Source organism: Tympanuchus pallidicinctus, unplaced genomic scaffold (genome assembly GCF_026119805.1).
Source record: "Tympanuchus pallidicinctus isolate F22 unplaced genomic scaffold, pur_lepc_1.0 scaffold22, whole genome shotgun sequence".
NCBI classification, from domain to species: Eukaryota; Metazoa; Chordata; class Aves; order Galliformes; family Phasianidae; genus Tympanuchus; species Tympanuchus pallidicinctus.
Genome location: NW_026294739.1, coordinates 176,033 through 202,453, shown reverse-complemented (window position 1 = coordinate 202,453; position 26,421 = coordinate 176,033). Strand labels below are relative to the sequence as shown.

At 39.6% G+C, this 26,421-nt stretch overlaps 1 protein-coding gene across 4 annotated transcripts in view; it reads right to left on the bottom strand.

Moving 5' to 3' along the window:
• Window positions 1-26,421, bottom strand: part of LOC128082687 (glypican-5-like) — a 366,543-nt gene that overhangs the window by 259,216 nt on the left and 80,906 nt on the right. For all 4 annotated transcript variants that reach the window (XM_052687115.1, XM_052687116.1, XM_052687113.1 and 1 more), the window contains exon 3: window positions 16,230-16,924. In XM_052687115.1, coding sequence (XP_052543075.1) covers window positions 16,230-16,924 — 695 coding nt within the window. The remainder of the gene's footprint in view (window positions 1-16,229; window positions 16,925-26,421) is intronic.

The window sequence follows — 26,421 nt, the reverse complement described above, 5'->3', positions numbered from 1 at the left end:
AGGAAACGGAGACCAAACACTGAACCGATTTGGGAGCTTCTGGCCACCTTCATCCCCAGTCTGCTCTTGTGCTGCTTCCACACTGACACTGTGGGAAAAGAAAGGCTGGGAAGAATGAAGGAAGCTTCCATCCTCACATTGTGCGGCACAGACATCCCAAAGGTGTGAAGAGCCATTTTCCTGTAGGCACAGGGCTGGAACATCAGCTGGGGATGTTTCCCCCTGCATCCAACCTGGGTTGTTTTTTTGTTTTTTTTTTTTCATCCTGGACTTTTCTGGGGGTGGGGAAGAAAAATGACATAGTGATGGAGTTGGAGACATTTAAGACTGCTGTTAAAATTCTTAAAAACTGTTTCAGGTGCCCGAGTGGATTTGCCCTGCTTCTGTGGCAGCTCCATGTGTTGGGTTTGTTGCTGATAAGGGCTGAGCTACTCTCCTTGGAGACAAGCCCAGGACTTCAGCCTGTCCCCCACCCCAGCTCCTCCTCCCCCACAACGGTCATTACCATCTTGGTGATCTTTAGGCAGTCTATACTAAATGAGTCATACTAAATGAGTCATACTAAATGAGAGGCACGTTTCTGTATAGAAGCCTCACTATAATTAATGGAGTAAGAGATTCTGTAAAAACTAAAGCCATACTTCATATTTCATATTTTCAGCTCTTCAGCTGCTGCTTTTACCCTTCCACTCCAGTTTCAAAATCCCTGCAGGAAGACAGCAAGGAGGCACTGGGGGGAAGCAGAGGAGCAGACTGGCCCCATCGCTTTTGCTAAGGTTGTTCTGTATAATGACCCAGCTATTTGGCTGTCAGCATCCTCCAGAAGAGCCCAAGGATGCTGGATATTCATTTGCAACCAGCTTCCCCAAAAGGTTTGCCCTGCCAAGCCCCAGGCAATGCCCACTGCTCCCAGCATGTGCAGAGACAAGAAGGCTACAAGCAGGGCAAATTTATATACAAAACAACACAGGAGAGGGGCTGTAAATACCTCCATATTTACATACCTATAATTGCAATCCAGGCTGCATGATAAGGCATGATAACTTTTCATCAAGCACACTTGATGAAAAGTTTAAGCAAAACAGAGAGAAAATGAAAAAAGTGTCTGCGAGTGGCAGCACAGACAAGAGAGTGGCAGCCTTGAGGATTTCCAGCAGCAAAAAGGCTTTCAATTGCAGCTACATGCTGCCAATTGATAATACCTTCATTTCCCCTGCCATGCTTCTGGCAGGCTGCAGCCAGACCCTCAGTCCATTGTTGTCTGCTCTACACCGCAGACGTATTCATCCATTTTCCCAAAGCCTTGTAGGGATGGTGATCCACAGTTGTTTTGTTGGTAATTTACAGAGCGGTTTGCTTTCCAGATGCCACCTCCTCATCAAGTTCAGGTAGAAGGACTTCCTGGTGGCAGGTTTCCCTTTGCATCACCCAGCCCAGAGGGAACCCAACTTTTGAAATCCCAAACTGAGATATTAAACAATTCCATCAGCTCAGCCCAGCCCTCCTGGGCTGTCTCAGGAACCACATTACTTTGCTTTTACATATGTGGGCACCACACGGGTTCCAGGAACTGTCTGGCATGATGGATGTGCTTCCCTGGTTCTGTTAAACAGTGTTACTGAGGCACTGCTTGCAGTCTGGTAACCGTTTGTAACCAACATTTGACATGGTGAAAAATTGTCCCTTGAGCAGCAACATAATGCAGATGCTGACACACGATAAATATCCCCAGGTGACAAGCAATGGAGTCACTTGCACTGTGGAGGAAAGGAGTCACAAAGGCTCTGCTGGACCACTATAGAGCATCCAGCACTAGTAGTTGAGAGGTGATGATTTAAAGTTCATTTCCGCAGGGGAAAACTGCTCATATCTATTTTCTCTCCCTTAAGCATGCAACACTGCCAAGATTTACAGTATCCTTGGGAATTATTCTATTAATTGCCCTAGTGTTCAGTCCAAAACCTGTGTCTGCTGCTGTGCAGCAATGCTCCAGATGTGGGATGAGGAGGTGGCAGTGGTGGATGCAGCCCAGGATGAGGATGCAGTCAGCAGCGTCAGTCCTATCGCAACAGAGCCAGGAGCTGTAAAAAACCTATGCTCCCTTTGCACCTATTATGCACCCACATGGCCTCCTTGTTCTTTTTTCTACACTTCATCCTCCTTTCTGCTTATAAATCATGCATGGCTTCATAAGAAATTTGAATTGATCAAGCAGCACTGAAAGTGAGGTTCTCCCATTCAATTTGTGAAAAAGCAGACTTTAGGTAGATGAAAAAAGTAGCTGAAAGTAACACTAAGTACAAATAATACGGTTAGTTTATGCTTTCAATGTATGTACATCTTCTGTGTATTTCTAAAACTTAAAACTCTGTAAGACAAAAGAAAAACAAGCAAGTATTTCATGAATTGCTTCAGAATGATAATTCTTAGTAAAAATACTTGCCAAGTCACTCCAATTTAAAATAAATAAATAAAAAAACTACTTTTCTATTGAAATGTGTTGGGGAGAAATGACCTAAAATGATCTTAACCCTTCATATTCAAAGCCTGTTAGGCTTTCAAAACCAGACGAAGGAACTCTGGTCAGACTGGGAATTGTACCGGAAAGCCACCCCTACAACAACTTCCCTCCTCTCCCAGCTGTTCACAGTGACTCAAGGGAACAAAACAGCTCAACAGGGGACACCATGGCAATGGCCACAACAAGGCAAGCTGCTAGAGCAGGTATGGGAGAGAGGAATTGGGCTCCATCCCACACAGCCTGCAAGGCTGCACAGCTTTGAAGAGTATGAAGTTCTAGTAAATTTTATAACCCTTCTTCCTCTTCTGCTATTCAAGCAAGCGTACTTCCTTAGAAAGCTTGTTCTCAGAAACTAGCTTAAGTAATGCAGGAATAACACACAGCAGTCCTAAGAGTTCCCACCAGACAACTGTGTTGCTGAGAAGAAATAGCCGTGTGGCCCTTGGCAGCAAACCAGTAGAGCACTGACCTCTTGTTCTCTCCCTAACCTTTCATAAAACATTCTTCAAACAAACACTGCACACAAAACTGCAACTGCTCAGAACTTATAATGACAAGCTAATATTTATAGCCTTAGTGCACAAAGTCAGCCACACAAAAGTAATTTTTTGACTGGTTGGCTCTTTTTGTCGCTCTGGAGAGGATGATGATTCAGGCTGTGATTATAGAGGATTTTGACATCAATATTCCTTCATGTCTCACTAAATATTTATCCTCTAAAGACTACCTTTCTACAGAACTCTGTATTTGCTGTCATTTGAAAATGTCTGGAAACAGATCAAGATGCAATTCCAAGAGTTGCACAGATTCTCAATTCACTCCTTTTTATGGAGGACAGAAAGGACAAACTCATCAAAGTTGCTCAAATATAAGATGCCCTGTTGCTTGTCCATAGCACAGGCATCACTGAGCCATATCATTGATCCTGTTGAACATGGCCTTTAAGCCATTAAACATCAAACAAACTATTAAAAGTGAAGACTTCAACAAACTTGCAGTGGCAATATAAAATCACATGGACTGTAAACCACAGCAGTTCCAAAGCTGACATGTCCATGAAAACAGACGTGGTCCCCCAGGCCAAACACAGCCTGTTCCACACCAAACAAGTTCAGTACTGCCTCATGTGTGACCAGATGTATGGCCATCACACATCAAGGAGGAATTTCATCATTATGCTGAGTCCTGAGAGGAAAATCCAAGCATCACCTTTCAGCTGCAAAGTTCAAGGTGAATTTTCCTGATGCATGAAAGCATAACAAGAAACAACTTGTCAACCAGAAATCAACCAGTTGCTGCTTTGGTTTCTACTTCAATCCTGCAGCTGATGTTGGTAGTCGTTTATTGACAAAGCTCTTGAAAAGATGGCCTACAGCATTCCCAGTGCACCTTCAACATGATCAACAGCTGTACTCCTCAGTGAACCTGGTGCAGTAAGGGCTGCCCTACAACCAGGCATATAGGGGCTTCAAATAATTTTACCATAATTATTTTTCTAGCTATTTTCTACGTCTTCTGTCTCAATTTCTTACATACCTTTCTCATTGCTTTGCCTCTCTACTCCTCTAAATCTCTTCCTATTATTTTTATTCATTCTCTTTTCCTTTCACTAAACTTCTCCCCCAGGCACTTGTTCAATAAACTTCTCCCCCAGGCACTTGTCCCACTCCAACTGTGATTAAGTTCGTGCTTTATAAAAATGCAGTCAGATCCAAGTGATATTTTGCACTTAAGTGAGACCTGTTGCGTCCACAAAAGGAAACAACAGCATATTTTTAAAAATCATGAAATTAAAATGATATAGCAAATGATAAAAAAGAGAACTAATGGCATACTCCATATAGTGGAGTAATATCAGCAATTCAAATCAAACCATCTTATTAATGAAGCCTTTAGCGGAAAGGCTAAGCCATAAGGGTTACTTCATGCATGGATACCTTCTTGTAAAGGACAGATGGGCAAACTACAAGTGTGCACATCTTTGACTGCTGCTGAGCATTCAGCAGGGGCACACTGATGGATGGCAACATCCCAGTTCCTTCTTCATTAACCAAATGCTCCTCTGACTGGCTTGCCATACATGCCATTTTCCCATTGCCTCCTGCCAGACAAGGTAGTAAGACTTTCCAAGCCCAGGCTCAAGGGCCTCATGCCCATCTTTCCAGCAGCAGCCCTGACTCTCCTCTTCTCACATCTCTGCAGACTGCCCAGGGCTCCCAGGAAGCCCATTCAGACCTATGGTGCACACAGTTTCATGCACTGTGCTGCAGTACCCTAAGTAACAACAGAAATCCCAACACCAAACACTCACGTGTTACACGCGAGGCAAGCATTACAGAACATCATGCTTCTGATCACATGCAACTTCAGCTGGCTTCTGGGTGGGGTGCTGCTGTATGACCGCTGTAGCCTAACCTGAGGCGTGCAATGCAACATTCTGCACTGCTTGCAACATGCCTACATGTTCGTATCTTTATGACTCTGCACACTTTCCCTTGGGAATAAACCAGAGATGTGAATATTCATATTTGCACGATAGAAACATTTTTAAAAATACAATATAGTCTTTGCTCCTTCCTATCCACCCTCCACATCAGTATCTGCAGTAGTAAGTGCTTTCCAGGGAACTATATGGCAGCTGGACGCTCCTAGGATATGAGGATTCATGTTTACATGACTAACAAATGCATGAACTTTAAGACTGCAATGTGAGAAAACCTATATTTAATAGGAGAATGCAAACTATGTGGTCTCCCAGAAAAGGTATACAGTGGATGGTGTAAATTTGGATAGAAGAGACTCATAAAAGAAACAGAATGGAGCCACCACTCCCTGCTACAATCAGAAAGAACACGGGCACTTAGCGTCGTAAAAGAGGAGCTTTGGCAGCAGTCCTAGAGACTGAGTAACTCAGATGAAACACGCACAATTGTAACATGCTCAGATCCTGATTGAAAACCCAATCTTTTATGGTATCTCCAGTTAGCGATGTAGACAGACTGGCACCTGAGGGAGCTTGAATTCATGGGCAGCAAAAAGTATGCATCTTCCTTGCACACATCATATTTTGTTCTGAACGGAGTCCTCTGAAGAAGGACTGCTTAAGGCTCTTACCCTGTTTGCTTCAATAGCTGAGGGGAGCGATTGGCTGCTATTTATGAGGGGGGCAGCTTTAAAGAGTCCACGTTGCTCTCCCTAGGATTGAAGTACCTAAATAAAAATGCAGGCTCTCTTCTCTAGATGCATGTACAGTCAGTGCAATATTGAGGATTTGTCGTTCCATCTCCCCTTACATCACGCAGTAGACAGCGTCAACTTCTCTGGATCACACAGACATCAGAAGACTAGAGAAAAATTCTGTGAAGCAATTTATTTTTTAAAGATGGACAAAAAGGATAACACTTATAAAAAATAAAACTTCTTTACTATTAACAAAAAGCTCAGAGAGCCACAGTAAATATATATAAATATTTATATAAATGAATAAAACCACCACCTCACTCACCTCACTTTATTACAGATGTATATCATTGAGTCACCAAGAGTTTGCCCTTTCCAAACAATGTCCTGGGTTTCTTCACATGACAATTTCAGTGCCACCAGGCAGCCCCATGTACTGATGTTTCTGGCTGCCTAACGCCCTTCTAGTATAGCTGGTGTTTTTACAATGATTATTTTATATCAATTATCACTAGAACCAGGGAAGTTCCAACTGAACGTGAGAAAGGAATTCTTAATGATGAGAGTGTCAGAGCCCTGGCACAGGCTGCCCACAGTGGTGGTGGAGGCTCCTCTGGACATATTCAAACCTGCCTGGATGCCTTCCTGTGCAGCCTGCTATAAGGAAACTGCTTTAGCAGCTAGGCTGGGGGAGCTCCAGAGGTCCTGCAATTCTGTGATTATGACCTAAGTCATTTTGGGAAAAAGACACTAATGGAAGGAAGACATGAATAGTTTGTACCCAGCTGAACTAAATATTTTTCCCAGTGTATGACACTGAAAGCTCTTCACAAGAGGCACCGTGGCTGCTAAGCTAACCATTCTGCTCGTTATTCCCATCTCCTTAACCACCTACTGTCAGCAGAGTGAAGCCTTGCACTCACCAAACTAAACTGCTGAACTGCTTTTAGCCAAGTTCTTGGTTCTCAAAGTCCCTGTAATGAAGCTGTAACACCTTCCATCTTCCCTTTGCATTCCAAAACCCAAAATTTTTCAGGTTTCCTCCAAAGTTATTCCCACAGTGTCTCCCAAACTATTTAAAAATACTTTGAGTTGAAGATTGTTTCTCCAAGACCAATCTATAGTACATTATGAAGTAAGCAGCAAGCATTTGCAAGGTAAGGACACACTAAGTTCTTTTAAACACTGAATCCGCAATCTAAGCTATTCAGGAGAAAAAAAAAATTGACTTCAAGTAATAAGAGATGGGAGAATTAGCATGCATCCTTGGAGATCTAAGACGACAAAATAAGTCTACAAGCTGTTTCACAGAATCACAGAATCACAGAATTGTAGGGGTTGGAAGGGACCTCCAGAGATCATCGAGTCCAACTCCCCTGCCAAAGCAGGTTCCCTACAGCAGGTCGCACAGGTCAGCATCCAGGCAGGTCTTGAACATCTCCAGAGAAGGAGACTCCACCACCTCCCTGGGCAGCCTGTTCCAGTGCTCCGTCACCCTCACTGTAAAGAAGTTCTTGCGCATGTTTGTGCGGAACTTCCTATGCTGCAGTTTCCAGCCGTTTCCCCTTGTCCTGTCTCCACTCACCACTGAAAACAGTCTGGCCTCGCCATTCTGCCCCCCACACCTTAGATATTTATAGACCTGGTTCAGGTCCCCTCTCAGTCTCCTTTTCTCAAGGCTGAACAGACCCAGATCACTCAGCCTTTCCTCATAGGAGAGATGCTCCAGGCCCTTCACCATCTTCGTGGCCCTCCGCTGGACTCTTTCCAAGAGATCCTTGTCTTTTTCGTACTGGGGTGCCCAGAACTGGACACAGTGCTCCAGATGAGGTCTTACCAGGGCAGAGTAGAGGGGGAGGATCACCTCCTTCGACCTGCTGGACACGCTCTTTTTAATGCACCCCAGTAAGCCATTGGCCTTTTTGGCCACAAGGGCACACTGCTGGCTCATGGCCAACCTGTCATCCACAAGGACATCCAGGTCCCTTTCCGCAGGGCTCCCCTCCAGCAGGTCATCCCCCAACCTGTACTGGTGCATGGAATTATTCCTCCCCAGATGCAAGACTCTACACTTGCTTTTGTTAAACCTCATCCGGTTTTTTTCTGCCCAGCTCTCCAGCCTGTCCAGGTCTTGCTGAATGGCAGCACAGCCTTCAGGCGTGTCAGCCAATCCTCCCAACTTCATATCATCAGCAAACTTGCTGAGGGTGGCCATTATCCCCTCATCAAGGTCATTGATGAAGATGTTGTACAAGATGTTTGTAAAATAAAGACTATGTTTGTGCAACATTTTAACTGCAAAACAATGAGCAGGGATAAGAAGCTCAATCCAGTTTACAACAGGTAGATTAACACTCAAAAGACTTGATAAAAATAGGACTAGACATTATTCTTTAAAAAAATTGCTTTTTAACAATCAACGCCATGAAAGCTTCCTTGTATTTCAGTGTTTTGGTGGTTTTTTTTAATTCAAAGAAAGATGCTGTTATTATATACTTTTTCCCTCCAAAAGGGAAATTGTGCTAAGTACAAAATTAGTGAAAAGCTGACGTACCAGATCGTAAAACATGCAACCAATCTAGGAACATTTGCTGTTCAAACTGACACGTCATCCATTGGCAACTAAATAGTTAAAGAAAAAAGGAAAAAAGGAAAAAAAGCCTTAAAAGACTCATGAGAATTAGCTGTTGCTAAAACAATTTTGTGGTCCTTTCCACTTCACTGGAGGTAGTTTGTATGGCTGACTGGAAGCTATTCAATGCTGTCAAACATCTAACACTCCCACAGCCTTACAATGAATAACAAGCAGTCGAGCTTGAGCTAGAGCTGCAGTTTTATCAAGGTCTAGACCCCAACCCAGCAACACACCAACTTCATTGATGCCTTGTTAATTTCTAAGACCAAAAACCAACCACAACAAACAGAAAGTGCCAAGATTCCAAAGCACCACAACTACATTTAATGCAATGCAATATAGAATTTCAGGCCCACAAGAAAATCTGTGCATCTGATTTTTTGTTTGTAGTTTGCATTGATTCTGTAAAAGAAAATAACATTCCACTTTAGTAGATGATTTACACAATCTTTGGAAGCTTACAACAGAAGCACAGAATAGAAGGAAGAAAAGTAGAAACAGTGAATAGAGTGTACACAACTGTTGCTGAAACATTAAGCACATCAGCTGTCATCCTGAGTACCGTTATTTCCGTATTATCCCAACAGCTGATTTTGCTTCAAACAAAACCTTGGACTCACACCATGTTTACATCCTTCATCTTTCAACTGTAATAATGGTGAAGTGCTGACACCAACATTATATTCCAGCAAGACACAGAGTGCTCAGTGAAATTACGACTGTTACCTTGACAGGTTTATGATTATGGCTTCAGTAGTACTTGAATTCTGTAGCTCATATCCTGCCAGAAGACAGACCTTGGTACCCACATCTCTTCATACAGCTGCAGGGTAATGCCATACAGGATGGACACACACTGTGACGTTGGGCACACTTTTCCATGCTTGCTGCTTTGGGGCTCAAAATGAGCATCTTTCTGTCCATTCATTTTACATAGGTCATGACTTTTTTTTTTTTTTTTTAATTACAATTACCCTTGGCTCTGTCATTCACAGAAAGGAATCCTCCTGGAACCAAAAGGAGCTGAAAAGTATCAGAACCTCAGTTTGGTGAACAAAATGTAACAAAGCAGCTGTATTGAGAAAAATGGCTTACATCATGAAGATACAAATCCCTTAGTAAGAAGAATTAAATCTGAAATCTGAAAATAGGAAACCCAATAAGGTAATTCTTAGTAAAAAATAGCTGCTAAATGAACTAGTATTTCAGAACTGAGTTGATTATCTACACTCTAAAACAGATGCAGCTTCACTTAGATGAAGGAGAAAAGCATGTATGTGTGTACATTAATGTGCTCACATGATAGCATACACCTGTGCTATTGAATACAGTGTTTAGCATCACACAGAGGCAAGCTCACCACTCCTGCAATGACCAAGGATCCTTGCTTCATCAATTATGCAATTTTAAGAATATATTTACATCCAGTATCAGTGGTGTATCTTTGTTAACAAAACGAAACAGCAAAGAAGAAATAAAATGTACTTTTCAGAAATTTATTGGATGTTACTTTTTTTTAAATCTTGTCCTCTAAAAAAAGATATGCAAAAGGCAATACGAGTTTTTCTACTTGGTCCAACCGTTGACCCATCCCCACCACGCTCACTAAACCACGTCCCTAAGTGCCACATGACTGTTCGCTCTAAAAGCTGGCTACTCTTTCTTGGCTTTATGTTTTATCTTACTGCAGATCTCACTAATAGTGTAGTTAAGCACTGTTAGTTCTTTTTTCTGTTTCTCCTCAGATTGTGTTTTCTATTCTTAATGACATCAGACCATCAAAATTACTTTCCCTAAGCCTTCCACGCATTGCTGAATTTCTAACAGAAAAGTTATGGCAACCTTTACATTTTATTTTCCAAATTTCTTCCCCACTCAGAAGATTCTGGTCCAAGCTCAGTGCAACCATGTAGGCATTTCAGGATATACTGCAAATGTTATTTCACAGGCAGATGCCTCTTTCCTCCCTTAAACTGAAACTAAGAAGTACCTATACACCTCGTTTGTTCAGAATTAAAGGTACACATCTTTTCAACTTCCAGTTAGCTAAGAAAATATGCTGAGTTGCACCATATGTTAAGGATACTGAAAGTCTACTCAAAGTTTCTGGAAAAAGGAAGTATTACTGGAAACAAACAAACAACAACAAAAAAAAACACTACTGATTTTTAGTTCCATCTTTATCATTGTCTTGTTTAATACTAAAAATCAAAACACTAGCAATGATGTAATATAAATACAGAGAGGAATCAATTTAAAAATGGCTTCAAGGAGGAAAGCATAGACAACAGAAATGCAGACAGAAGAGTTATGTGGATATTCCTCTTGACTACAAGCTTCCTGCTTTGCGGAAGCAGTAAAATTTTTAAAACCACTGATGGGAGATTAACAAACCAGCTGAGACCAACTGTCAAACTATATTTTCTGTGTGTTTTTTTTAAATGACTCTGGATACGAGCTGCTACTCTTTCTACAGTTCCTTTCCAACTCCTAATTATATCTCCAACCACAAATCACAAATGACTGTAAAGGAAGCAGTTGAGCACCACCATCACCATCAAGGTGGTAAAAAAACATAAAACAAGCTTCCCAAGATGGAATGTTTCTTTTTAAAGATCTAGAATAAATAAAAAATAATAAGGACAGACATACTGAACTTTGTCCAGTTTCTCACTGCTGCCAGGAGGGTGCCATGAGTTGGTCTCCAACATGCACTAGAGAATTTTTTCGGGGACTCCCATCGTGATTCCTCTGTAGGTGGAGAATGGCTGTTTGATATCCAATAGAGAGACACTGTAATTTTGTGTACTGTCATCAGTGGTGGCAAACATTTACTCTGGAAGTTCAAGGAAAGTAGGGCAATAGGTGGTACTCTAAATTATAATAGAATTTTAAATTACTGTTACTTTGTAGGAGGACAGGGAACTTTGTGGAATCTTTCCACAGTGGTATCTGCATAGTCCTTCCTACTGCTATCACTTAATAGCTCAGGACCTGGCTAACTAGGACAAAGCATTTAATGTGAAGGTATGGCATTATATTGATGATTTAATGCTAACCTCCACATTTCTATCTACAATAAACAACACAGTAGGCTCTTTGTCTTCTATTTACAGGAGAAAGTATGGGCCATCAATCTTTAAAAGGTACAGGGACCTAGATTATCTGTCAAATTGTTGGGTGTTGCCTAGTTGCGTAAGACAAAAGTCCTACCTAATGCAGTTACTAACACACTAAAAGCATTCCCTGTGCCAAAGGCAGTAACTTTGCTACCAGAGTTTTAAGTATATTGGAATACTGGTGGTTGTGCATACTATGTTTAACACAGATGTTAAGAATTTTCTATCGGCTGGTAACAAAAGGCCAGATGTGGGACTGGGACCAACAACAGGATGCCTTCCAGTAGGCAAGGCTAGCAGTAAAACAGCTACAGGTATAAAGCATTTTTGACCCCTCTCTCCCCACCAAGTTAGATGTGCATGTGACTCAAGTGGGATCTGGGTGCCAATTGGAGCAACTCTGATAGGGCTTTGATTCCAGATGTGGCATGGAGCAGAAGAACAATTTAGTGTGATAGAGAGACAATTACTAGCCACATATTCTGCAGTACAAGCAATGGAACCAGTAACACAGAGAGCTGAAATTATAGTAAAAACACTATGTATCTAGAATTGGGTGAGAGATCTGATGCATATTCCTAAGACCCAGATAGCCTAATCTCATAGAATCATAAGGTTGGAAACGACCTGTAAAATCATCTGGTCCAACTGTCCTCCCATCACCACTGCTCCCACAAGCACTAAACCAGATCTCACAGCTCCTTATCCAGACACCACTTGAACACTGCCAGGGATGGCAACTTCACCACCTCCTTGGGCAGCCATTCCATGCCTGACCACCCTCTGAGAGAAAAAGTTCTTCCTCATGTCTAAGAACACCATGCTCCAGACAAAGCCTGAACTGGGATGCATTCAGTATCACTGGAGGTGCAAATTTTTAGTTAGCACAACCAGACAGACTCTAACCATTTTTGATCCAACAGAAATCATCTGTACTTCATATGTTATTCAGTTCCTATTACCTGCCTCCATGTATGCCCTCAACCTGCTAGGTGCCTCAAGAGCAGCAGGAATGCCCCCTTTCTGGGACTCGATTCAAGGAAGCACAAGCACCAACAGTATTTGTTACAGATAACTACTTGTGATAGACAAGCAGCAAAACGGGAGTCCACCTAGTGAACAAGAGCATCCCTCACATACAGTGCTTTAATCAAAGACACTTCCAGTATGCTCCTGATCAACAGGGACTGACCTACACTATGTATATATATATTTTCTGTGATTATAATTTAAGTATTTTAAAGACTACAGTATTTTATCAGGAGAGGAGAGTGAATTTTGTTTACAATGAATAAGCAAACACATACACCTCCCCAGGTGCTAAAGGCCAGCATACATTTCAGAACTGTCTATCTTCCTCCCCCGAGCATTTTAATTGAGGATATTTTATTTCTACTTGGAATAAAAAATAAAAAATAAAATTAAAAAGCAGGAAAGGTGCAAAAATACAGTTTGGTGTAAAGCAATACAGTAGACTGATTGCATGAGAAAACAGCATTCACTTTTAAAACACAGAAGAGGAAAAGTATGGAGAAAGACTCAAAAACGACAAGGAAGAGAGAACAAAGTTGGTGTCTCTATCTGGCTCCAAGAAGCAATCAGATCTCCTACCTATATGAAAGACAAATAGATTTCAGCAGACAAGCCAGAAAGTAATGATTGTGATTGCTGATGCTGCAGACCATGGCTGGCCCACATTAGGTTAAGTAAGCTGGACGCAAGCCAGTATCATTGAACAAATGGCATGGCACATGCTGGAGGAATCTGAGGAGAGGTTACTAATATCTTAAAGGTGACCTTTCACACATGCTATCCCAGCAAATGGGGCAATTCTCTTTGCTGTAATGGAAGAGGTGAGCAGAGGTTAGTCTCTTGTAATTATGCACTCTTCCTATAAATAGGATTTTTTAATATATAATTTTACAATAATTGACTGAACCTCATTTGAGGGAAGTACACTGTGCGCTCTATTGGTTTCCTTCAGTCCTTTCTCTCATTTGAAAGAAAACAATGTAACTTCTTATTCTTCATTATCATCCAGGCGGGCAGCAAGCTCAAAAACAAATTCTAATTTTTAGCTGTGTTACCTACTAAAAAATGAAAAACACTTCCCAAAAGGGCAGGTGCCTCAGGAAAAATGAAAATTACTAGGAGGGCTCTGCTTTCCTGAATGAGTTTTCCATAGATTATTTATAATTGAATGAAACCAATTACAGCACTTGTAATGGAAACTAAACACATACATAAAACATTTCCATTTTTTGCAGAAGCTGAACTACGTGCACAGGAAAAGATCTCTACATTTATGTGAAGGTAAAAGAGAAGTCATCGTTTTCTGAAAAAATGAAAGTACAAAAATGAAAAAATGAAAAAATGAAGTACAAAACCTTCTTAGAGTAGTCTGAAGGGCTACTATCTTATAATTGAAAACTGGGGCCCAGATTCCAAGAAGCCATCTCATAGACAGAAATCCTGAAGCTGGAGATTGAACTCCTTTCCGTTTCTCTAGAGATGGAAATGCAACTTAATTAGGCTCGATTTTCTAAGTAGAGGTTATTATCCTCTGTAGCTCAGTAAAGTTTTAAATCAATATCAGACTAAACACTTGCTCAAATAGTGGGACATGCTCTGTCTTCAAATCACAGTCTTACCCTGCAGAAATCCAATATCTGAAAAAGCTAAAGACTGAGAATAACGAACTGTTATACAGTTCTCATTTTCAAATAGAAAACATCCTTTTATACCCTACAGAGCAGTCCCTAAACCAACACAATCTTTTTTTTTTCTTTTTTTTGAGGGGAAAGAATTAATGTAGTTTCAAACAACACCTTTGAATGCATTCTGAATGAAAGAAAGAAAATGTTTCAAAGTTACAGCAAGGGAACTGAGTAAGACTAAAGTCAAATAAAATGATGTGAATATTCTTTGATATCCATCAAAGAAAATTGTCAAAAATACTTCAGAGGTAATACTGCTTTGAAAGCAGCTAGAAGCAATATACTCATTGACTTCATCTGTAATTATCTGGTATCATTTGGATTATGTATGCATTTTACTCCACAATTAAACTAAACAAGAGCATAAGAAGAGGCTTACAAATGCCATGCAGAATTACAATTTAGCATTTTGTAGCATGTTGTATGTATTGCAGGAAATATCTGTCAGACCATTTTTGCTGCCAGTAGTCAGGAAGCTTCAGTTTATTCCTAATTACTACTGCATAATCAATAATGAAGCAGTGTGATGATTTAAGAGGCATCTATCTATACTAAGATGAAACTAGTATTATTAATTTAGAATATATTTTCATTTTCCTAGACTTGCATATAACTAATCTGATAGGGAAAATGAGAGCAGATGTAAGAATATTGTCCATTATGCGTTCCAGACTTAACACTGCTTTATGTCATACATTATGATGCTCCCAACAAGACATTAGCAGGAGCAAGATCTGTTCTACACCACATGTAAGCTCCAAGGCCAGTAGCATAGTAGACAAGAAAGTAGACAAATCTTTTCTTAATATTTCATGTTTATCCCTGATTATCAAAATAGCAGATATGAGTGTCATGGATGTAAAGTAAAAGCATAACCCCCAGGTGACATGAACTAAGATCACTTCAAATGATACAGTTAAAATTCTATCAGATTACTAAGAATGGGGGGCATTTATTTACTTTTTTACATCATTTGCATATATATAGTCACTCTGTTTCCAACCGCTCTTCTAAATTAAAGGCAGCTGTGGCACTAGGTATCTTGGAAGGTTACAAATTACAGCCATTTTCTGTAAAAAATGTTCTTATCCCAGAAACATCCCTGCCATATTCTCTTCGCTCAGAATCTTTCAGCTCTTTTTTCCTCTTACATAATAGATGACCCGAGTTCAGCCTAGGAATTCAAGTTTAGATCTGAGCGTTTCCTTCTAATTTGTTCTCTGCAAGAATTCCTTCCCTAAGAAAGAGAGATCTACTTGCATTTCTCGTTTTAAATTAGGCTTTCTCCTCCTTAAGGCCACACTACTACATTTTGACAGCCATTGCTAAACTTCACAGAGATGTAATCAGATTCACCGTTACTCATTTCAATAATTTCTGCTGTAACTTTCAACATCTTGAGAGAATATCAATCAGTCAAGATGATGCTATTATTTACAAGAATTCTGCCATCCTAGTTATATCCTCTTTAATCTCTCACTTAAAAAAGATGGAATTATTTCAGTGTATTTTGTTCTTCTGCTAATGTAAATGCTGTCAAATAAGTACCTTTCCTATTGCTTTTTCCAGCTTTCATTGGAGGAGGGTACTCACTGTAGACTTCTACTACCTTCCTGATGTCTCAATCATCAGCACAGAAAAGAAGTGACTGTTAAATTACGAAGAAGTAAGTTTCTTCGCATTTATTTAGAAACACGCTGTTTTAACCCTCTATGTTATTGCCTGTGGAATGCCTCCATACATTACAAATACTTACATGCCAGGGGAACATTGTTTCTAGAATTCCAGGATCAAATATTTTTAAGTATGAAAATATGCTGTTGATATCAAGTATATTATAATATACTGCAGACAAGCTAGAGCTACCTCCACCACTCCCTCACCCCTCCTTTTATTTCAGTGTGGACTCCACTAAACCCTATCCGTAATATTTTCATGGACTGTTTACAAAGATCCGATTGAAAACCAAAAGCTGATCTACAGAAAACACAAACTTGTTCAAACATTTAATAATGAAATTTATAGATGGGGGTAGGGAGTGATCACTGAGCACTTACTGTAGCAGAAAGCTGTGGTCCATTTAACTGTGCGTGCAGGATGGCTTCATTGATGGAGTTCCAGATTCCCGTCAGTGCTATTTCCAGATCATGTGAGGCACCCATTTCATTAGTCAGATATTCCAGTGTGGAGATATACTCCCTCCATTGCATATCCAGTTCTGACACACTGGCCAAACAGCCCCTCATCACATTCAGACAGTATCCAACACAAGGTCTGATTAGTGTCAGGCCCTGGCAATGTGGGCAGTACTGCATCCTCACTAGAGCTCTACTGCACTCCTTGGTGAGGGCAGCGTGTTCAGTAATATTTATCACTTCAGTGCCCAGATTGAGAGCCTGGCTGAGCATCCTACTTGCCCAAAGAGATTTTGACAGCTCTGTAACCATGTTTTTAGAATAGTGTCCAAAAGGATTTATGTCTTGCCTCGTAAGCCGAAGACATTCCGTATAGTCCTCTGACAGATCAGTAATTCCTGGATTTATTAGCCGACTATACACCAAAGGAAAAAGACTGTCAAAAAAACGTAATACTGCATTTTCCACTGTAGTCTCTGCACCCAGGATGTAGAGGGAGATGTCTGTGAAAAGTTCTTTAACAGGCTCTTCTGCTTCTTTTGCCATAGGTCTGTAAGCTGCTTCAAACAGAGATCTTGTATGGTTTTCAGCCAAGCGCAGGAAGGACTCAAAGGCCTCTAAAAAAAAAAAAAAAAAAAAAAGGGGCAGGAGAGAGAGAGAGAGAGAGAGAGAGAGAGAAAGATGTTAGATGTTAACAGCAAGCAGCTTGCATCTAATTCACAGGACTAATAATAATGTCCTGAGCAGGGACACCAAGAGCTATACAAAATCAGCAGTGTGAATACACTAATAATTAATACAGCTTTCATCAGAATATGACAAAAAAGACAAGTAAATATTACATGTGTATAATAAAGAAATGTCTTAACACACAATTTTTTTTAAAGAAAGATTACTGTATTATCACTAGTTATACCCCAACTCAAGCTCTAGTGGTCACTGCTGGATCTTCACAGACCATGGGCATAGGGATCAGATCTATCTAGATGTTTTTTGTTTTTTTTTTAACTGACACTGTATTTGAGCAGTACAACAAAGACACATCATCAAAACATCCTTTACATCAACAAGCACTGCTGGTTTTGAGTACTTAGAGAGAACTACAACATTTTCAATGCCTTGAATATGTCTCTATAAAACTGCATAGTAGAATACTTGGATGAGCAGAATTATGGAAGCCATGAACTGCTATGACAGGAATACCTGGTAACGGGGGGGGGGGGGGCATAATACACCCATCACACAATTAGTACTGGCTGTATAAAAAATTATGCAAATATTCATCAATGCTCAGAAATGTTGATCCTCATTCATTACCAGTACTTCTCAACTGTAGCTATTTGAAATGATTTAATAATTTAACAGTTCGTGAAAGCAGTATCTTGATAACACAATGACAGCTTAACGTTTTGCTAGCTTTCATCCCAAGTATCTACTGCTATGAAATAACATTGCATCAAAAATGGAGAGAAGTGTAAAGGCAACTGTGTTGTGTGAAATGTTGTCTAGACGTACAAAAAACATGCGTGTGCACATTTGGATAGCTGACATGCAGAGTGGATACATGCTAGAATGAAGGACAAGACAAAGACAAATGTACAAAGAGCAACTTCAGATAAAGCTGCTGGACAGCAGCTCAGTGAAAGATTGAGATAGCTGAATGTAAACATAAGCTGATGCTTTTCTTTCACAGTCCTGTGAGTGGATGGCTGAGGTGCACTTCTTGCAAAGAACAGATCAGGAATAAAGGGAAGATACTGTGTGAAGAAATTCTCTCACTGTTAACATCAGCTTGGTCTGAGCTCCAGCTAAGGGTTAGGCAGAACTTAACATTGAGTCTATGAACAAAGAATGAGATGAAATTTTAAGTTCAGGAAAGCAGTATTTCACTTAACTACACCATTTTTGAATGCTCTTATAAAATAAATAAATAAATAAATAAAAATCTAAGAAATGCCATAGTTAAAGCATTTGAAATTGCACAATGTAACTATTATACAATGACCAAGGTGCTAGAATTTGTAGACAGATTTGTAGACAGGAACATGCATAGAATCAATTCCCAAGATTATTTTTTGATGACACAAAAGACAGTAATCTGAACTATTCCCACTGCTTTCTTTGGAAACTGTACAACAAAACGCCTCTGACATAAATCATGCTCACACTTCTCTGAATGGCAAGTAGTTCCCGCTAAGGGAGGAAACCTATCACGTTGTGCCCCCTGAGGACTGGCCAGATAATGGGCTTTCAGCCTAATCCTACTCTGCATTCAGCTGAACATCACCATGCAATTCAGAGCAATGTAACACAAACTGATCTAGCCCAGACATCAGCTTAGCAAAGGAGCTGACACAATACTGTAAGATTAGCACACACTGGCCAAGTTTTGTAGAAGAGCCTGCTCACTGCCTTCCTCTGTTACATCTCTCTGGGCAACTAGCTTGTTTGCTATGTGGAGCATTACAATCCCCTCACCACGAAGGGCAATTTAATCAGGCAGATAATATAAGATATCTCATTGTACATTAGTATTTTCACACATGCACGAGCTGTTTCCTTCTGCCTGAGAATCACTTCAGCATTCTCATTGATGCTAAACCACGAATACTCTGAAAGAATATCAAGAAATGAAACACATTTCCATTTAAAAAGAAAGAAGCTCCTTCTCAGACAGAGAAACATCTTGTCAAGTTTCAGAACGAAGCAGATTTTTACAGCTGTGTTTAAAAAAAATCCTAACTTGATTAGTGATGAAAATGCTGACACAACTAAATTGTAATGCAGTCAGCTGCATGCCACTGTACCATTAGATTTTTTTTGTGTTTGACGATTCACCTGAATTCACCTACTTTTATTTGTAGGGAAAATCTAACAACCATTTTTATTTATCACATTGAAAAGACAACAGAAATCTGAAGAGCATGAAAACAGTGCCCTAGGAGTTTCCTCCTTTACTTCATCCCTTGCAGATAAGCAGCCTGCCATTAGGTTATGGAAGCAGGGACTCTCTCCAATGATGCCAGTAGATTCCTACATACTCTTGCCTTCCACCTCTATAAACTCTGCAACCATCACCCTTCTTACCTGAATAAATGAAACACATTTATGAATTTACATGTATTCTCAATTTCCTGGAAAATAGCAGCCCCCAGTGAAAGACGAGTTACTGACAACTTACCTCCCAACAAAACAGATTTCAGGAGCTTCCTGGGTAATAGGTTGTAGACTAGAAACCACGTAAGCCCTTTACTTTCAAATGTCCCTTGACTATCAAAATTCTGCATGCAATTAAGTGGAATTACACTATTTTGTGACAGGTATGAAATTAAAATAGTTGAGTGCCGTTTATTTTTCATTATGCAAGAGAAACAATAATGGCACACAGCTTTATTCCTCTTGCAAAAAGAGCCAGACCATTGAGCGTACAGTACAAAAACATTTCTGCTGGTTGTAGGTACACTGCAAACATCAGTAAGGTACCATATGCTTCCTTATCATTATCCACCAATGATAAATCTGACAATCACCCTTGAGAAGGAAACATGTGGGACTTGACTTTCTTGTTGTAAGGCATTAAGAGACAGCAGAGAATCAAATTAGTGGGTCATCTGGATATTCTTAGATCTTTTCTTAGAAATAATGCAGCTTCAAGCAGTTGAAGCAGTTGTGCAAGAGAGTCTACCTTAGCATCCTGTTTTATTTGATTTATTTATTTATTTTATTTATTATTATTTACTTTAAATATACTTTCTACGGTACTTTGTACACTTCCTCGATCTCAAAGGTCTAAGAACTAAGACGTTCCTCTGTGTAGCCTCAGCACACACAAAAAAGAAAAATATTTGGTCATCTTTACAGTCCTTCATATCAACCTTCCACAAAATCAAAGTACAAATACATGCAAATATATCGATTCTGGAATAAGTTGTAAAATTCTCCAGAATGTGAAGGAAACATTATGTAAGTTTTTCCTTCATTTATTATTAAAATAAATAGGAAGATGGAAATCACAGTTGTTCTTATGCTCCTCAAGAGCCACTTTTTTGATTGAAGTCTACACGGAGAAATCAAAGCCATGTCTGGAGCCTGGACTAACACAGCAGTGACTCCTTAATGAACATCACCTTCATGAGAAGAATTTTGTTCATTTTGCTCATCCTGTGCTTACAAAGCAGAAGCAGATTTTAAGCAACATTATAGACCAAAGAAAAGTATCTAATATTTTAACACTAGCGTGGGAACCACCTTTCCAAAATAAAGTCAGCTTAAGCACCAGACACCTCTGTGCACAGGGGGCCATTTCTGTTGCTCAGCAGCAGAGGCTCACATACAACAGGCCTACTCCAGCTGAAACCCGAGTCTACCAAGGCCTCCAAAACTGAGTGCAAACATCGACACGTGTGAAGGGCAAGTTACTGTCATTGCTGTTAGGCTTCTGTGTGAAACGCCCTGCTAATGCAAGGTCTCTATGTTCATCATTTCTTACCTTCTGCAATAACTGAATAAACATTAACTTACAAAAAAAAGTCCCCCTGCAACAAGGAAAACCACTGTATTATAAACATTAATGACAATATTTAGGAATGGTCAAGAAACCAAAAGTAGAAGCCAGCATTGTATCTAACTATACAGAAATACGTATACATTTTAGATCAGCGTGTGATCATAAAAGAATAATGACAAATTGAAGTCGCTCCATTATCTCTTGGGTCTCTTAGGACCACACTAAGATTTGGCTCCTTTCCCTTCAAGGTCTTCCACTTAGTACCAAGTTACAAAGTCCATGAACGCTAGATTTGTTGAAAACAGCTTCCTTTTAATGCTTTCAAGTCCTTTAAATCTTCTATGTCTTTACAGTTTGCCAAAACACAGGACAAGACAAACATATTTTGCAGCAGTAGGAATGAAGAACAGATTATTTGAAATTTGATGCAAAGTTCTATGTACACAACAAGAAGTCACACTTGTACAAATTCTTAACGCACACGATAAAATTCAGAGTTCTATATTCACAGATAAGCAACAAAATATAAACATTTATGTATGTGAACAAAAATAACAAAGATTGCTCAGGTTGCTACCTATCATTAAATAACATAATCAAGTTTGGGTTGTGGGATTGTTGTTTCTTTTTTGTTTGTTTGGTTTTTTAGATTGTAGGATTGTTTTGGAAAAGAACATAAGCGCAAAACACAGTCACATTTAGAGCAACAGAAGTCTATTAAGCTACTTAAGAAAACTTTCTGCTGCATTTCTTTACTTCTAGCAAAACACCACAATACAGAATGTCATGGGCTGGATGTTTTCTTCTGCTCTGTCCTCAGTCATTATGCTGAAAAAAGCACCAAAGCTCTTTATTAACACACAATTTTTCACTTTTTCATGTGTTTTTAGAATGGCAGGCTTCCTACATGCACATGCACTATCTCTTCACAAAACTAATCAGAAGTAACATCTTAATAAGCATCATTATGTAAGCGGTCTCATGGAAATAAGATGCTCAGCATGTAAGCAGGAAACACAGCAACCTTGCTCATAAACATTTTGGCCAGAGAAAAAGCTCCAATGCTGGATCAAGTGGAAGCCTCTCTTGCTTTCTACTCGTCTCCTGTTGCTGCTTTTAACATAGACAGAATGGGAAACAGAGATCCAAAAACAAGAAAGTATTTTTTTCCATTATCAGTAATGGAAGCCAACTATTAAGTACCATCTGAAAATTTATCATGGTATGAAAATTAGCTTTGTCTTCTACATACACATAAACATATTCTTTGCAGCACTGGCACAGCTGTACCATCATATAGGAAGCAATCACATCTTCTGGCTTCTGTCCCTAAGTTCTGAACATACTTCTTTTCCTGAATCACACATTCCCAGAGCACTTTATTCTCTTCTGTGAACTTAAACTGCTTCTTTACAATGCAATTCTGCACAGGGAGAATGGGAAGAAATAGGTAGTGCCTATTTTTGGTGGGACTGACAAATACTATATACCATTAACTTTTGGTAATAATTTGCCTCTGGAAGCATCAGTAATAGAAGTGATATCACCAACTTTAAAATAGGCTCATTGCTACACAGTCTGCTAATGCAAAGGGAAAAGAAGTGAGCAGACACATAAGCCTAAGAGGTACCTTAACAAGAATAGAACAGTCCAGTGACAGGTATCAAGCTTTGCTCTGGTCATTTTGCCATGAAATTAAATAATGATTTCTGCATGGGGAATGTATCCAAACAGCTGTAAACAGTAACTACACCACACACTTTTTCAGGCTTAGTAGCCACCTTGACCTCATTCTTCAGAAAATCCACAACATCTAATGAAGTTGCAACTAACTGTGAAAGGATTTATCAGAGTCCAGGAAAAGCTCTGCATTTCCACTATGACAAATCAAGCCTTCATGTCTCTTTGTGCAATATTTTTAAAGAACACATTACTTGGAAGAGTTTACAGAGAAAACTTGAAGTTGTTATGCTTCACAAAACAGCTACTGCTTGCTAATTTGATTTTGAACTGTTTCTTATTTCATCTTCAAACTGTTTGTGAACAAAATTATTGAAAAAGCTATTAAATTTAGCTTTTTATTACTTCTCTACACTGCATGTTAATACATGTGTATGCTATTTCTACATGCACTGCACTTAGAGTGCAATCACTTGCTCTTTTTTAAACCAGGCGGTTTCAAGTGAAACTAAATCAGTTGACCAGCAAAAAGCTGGAGACCAGATGTGGCATTAACCTTTTTCAATACCCCTCTAGGCTTCCACTGACAGATAAATAAAGTGCATAGTTCTTTGGGAATATCTGTGCAATAAAGGCCAAGGGACTTCTGGCATCACAAGGGTAAGATGATCTAGAAGAAGAGTAAAAGGCTTGAGGACAATGGCTATCCAAATTCTAATTCATATAATTTATCCTTGTGAAGTTCAAACACCCCAGCTACTATTTAACATGAATTAAATGTTAAGGAGTTGGGCTAAAATAACTGAGCTGAGAACTGTAGCTACGCTTCAACTACATCAGCTATGTCTTTAATTTTCTTTCCAAGAACTTCATTAAAAAGTTCTGACAATACACAAGAGAGAAAATACTTGTAGTGTTTTCACAAAGTCAGCTGATACAGATAGTTAAGTTCTTCACACAGCTATCTTCAAAGTTCTTAAGAAGTCTGACAGCCCTCAGAGACCAGGAGCAGAAATGATGTTATCTGATTCATTTGATCTGTCGCTAAACTGGTAACTGGAAGCCACACCTCCATCAAGTTGCACTGCAATTGCCTAAGTGGCTTACACGTGCTTTGAAGGACATTTCCTTAACACGCATTTCAGGATAAATACAGGAAAAAAAAAAAAAAAAAAAAAAAAAAAAAAAAAAAGTGTGCTTTTATGTTTCAGACTACAACTCCGCATACAGTTTATGCGGAGTTTATGATGTTTAGTGAACTGAAAAGTCAATTTCTTCTTAGAAAATTAAAATATATACATATATTTTTTTAGTAAAAATAACAAATTGGACAATATTTTGTAGAAATACAACTTTATAGGATGAGACAAACACCCAGTATCTTTCCAAATAAGCTTCATGCTGTGCTTACTTTTGATGCATTGGAATAATATCTCAAAAAATTTAGTTAGTCCCCAAAGGTATGCTGGCCCAGCAATCAAGTGGTGCTTGGTGTTAGACAGGATTTATATTGGGCTCTTAAAAAGTGACTCCCTGTCAGTTTGGTTTCTTCAGAACAGATACCCAGTACATATGGCTGCAACTCCTCTGAATGAGCAGAGTGTTCCAGTGCCAAAGTCTTGCACAGTTTTTTGCTATTTTCTATTCATAACACTTTGAATATTAAACTGTAACCACGTATTTCTTAGAATTCACACTTGTTAGTGAGCAACAGATGGAACTCAAGCTATGTTTGTCTGGAAAGAAAGCCAGGGCATGCTACATCTGAGGCTAGCCAGGGAGGTAACTGCTTGTGGTGCTCACACATGAGAAGCACCAATACAGAACTGCTATTGTCAAGAGACAATAGCAAAACAATTACTTTATTCTTTCTGAAGTTCCTTAGGAGTTACTTTCCCACAAGTGTAAGCAGCTTTTCAATGCTGTGAATAATTGCACTACATGTGCTAGCATGGGAGTAGTTTTACTGCAATCCCTTGGACTACATCATGCAGGTAATTTCCTCCCACTGGACAGAATAGATGGACAGAATAAAAGGGGAACATCATTTCTCCTTCACCTACCCAAGCAAACTGCTTTTATTATAAGTACATTTGGAATGAGATACTTAGCACATTATATATAGTTTGAGGAACAATCTCGGTTGCATTCACCTCTGCAGGATGGGCTGGCTGTGTCATTCATCACAGCACTCCAAATTCCCTGGGTTTACAAAAAACATTCCTAACTGGAAACTTTAGGTTAGGTGAGGATGAGGACAACACGGATAGTGTAAGTGTTCTGAAGCAAGCAGTAACAGCTGTGCACTACTGCCAAATCAGAATCAGAAACTCTAAAATGCGGTTAGGTGAGGTCAGAACTAATGCCTAAGTAAAATGTGGATATGCAGAGATGTTTCTATATACTAGCTGAGGAGAGGGACAATTCCAAACATATCAGGTCAGAAACTGCTTGTGCAGCCTTCCTGAAAATGGAAACCACTGTGAAAGTAGAAGCTGTGCCAGCTATACACTGGACCAGCTATCAAGACCAGAAAGGAACGATGCAACCATCAGACAGACAAATGAAGGCTCTGAGGTTGGTGGTCTGTTGGTGCTCAAAGCATCACAGATCTGACAGAACTGGGCTCAGCAAGCAAGAAATCTAACCAAAAAGCACTGCGGAGTTACTGGCACCTGATTTACAGCACTGATGACCACTGAAGTACAGGGCACTATGTATGTTACCTATTCAGTGAGTACAAGTATCTCTAGAATCCAGATGTGAACTGTACTTCCACCAGAGCACTGAGTACTCTACAAAACTTGCCTCCGATGAACTGCTGCACTGCATGCTCATGCTTCCTGACACAGAAACACCCCAGAGCTGACAGATAGACTGGGACACAGAATAAATTGAGGTATTTTGTTTGTATTCTTCTGGTGTATTAAATGCTACGGAGAAAGGAAAGGATGTAATATTTTTAAAGATTTGCATTATCTAAGATGAAAGAACCAAAAATATTAAGTCCTTCAAGGCAAAGCAGAAGGAATATGATCTACTCAGTTTTAAGAATATTTTCATTCTTCAGGGAATCTTCTCATTAACTGAAGAGTAACCAGTCAGGAGTCTCTAGGGACAATTTTCTCAACCCTGTGATTATAGAGTTCAACTGGCAGTAGGAAAACTAATATGTTTGTTTCAGAAGGTCATGAACTGTTTCATGATTTCCAGCTGAATTAGCAAGGTGGTCCATCATGACTCACTTCTAAAAATCTAAGAGAAAAACAGCCAAAGGAAATAGGGTTAGCTTAACAAAGCTGATTTTTTTTTCCTTCTCCGAGCCTACGTGTTAATGTAGAAATATATATATATATATATATTTTAAAAAAAAAAAAAAAGCAATCCCAAGTGCCATTTGAGGGCTAAGGTCACAAAATAAGACCGAAAAAAAAAAAATTCTATGAAAAAAAAAATTAAATAAAGCTGCATTTATCAAGAACTTTAAAGTGAAGAGAACAGTGACAGTAATAACTCTGCCCTGTGTGCTGAGCAGCAACAGCTGTAACCCAGAGTATCCAGCTGGCTCCAGGACTGCACCGCATGTGCCCACCCACTTCCAGCCTTCAGCTGCTGGAAAAGGATTGTTACTCACCATGGCAGCCAGCTTCCCAACGGCAGTCAATGCATACTTCTAGCTGACAAATCACAGGCCAAAATAACTTCCAGCTGTTTCTTCTGGCTTTGGATTGAAGCACACCAAATTCACTCTGCAGTACTGTGAAACTACCAACTTTACTCACCCTTCCTCTTTGGGTTAATCTCCACAAAGATATCCAGGCAAAATAAGCTACAGAAAAAAATAAAAGCTGACTAGCTACTTCTATGTACATGGCTAAGTAGTTAAATCAGTGGCTTTCATGTTTTTCAGATTTTTAGACAACTATC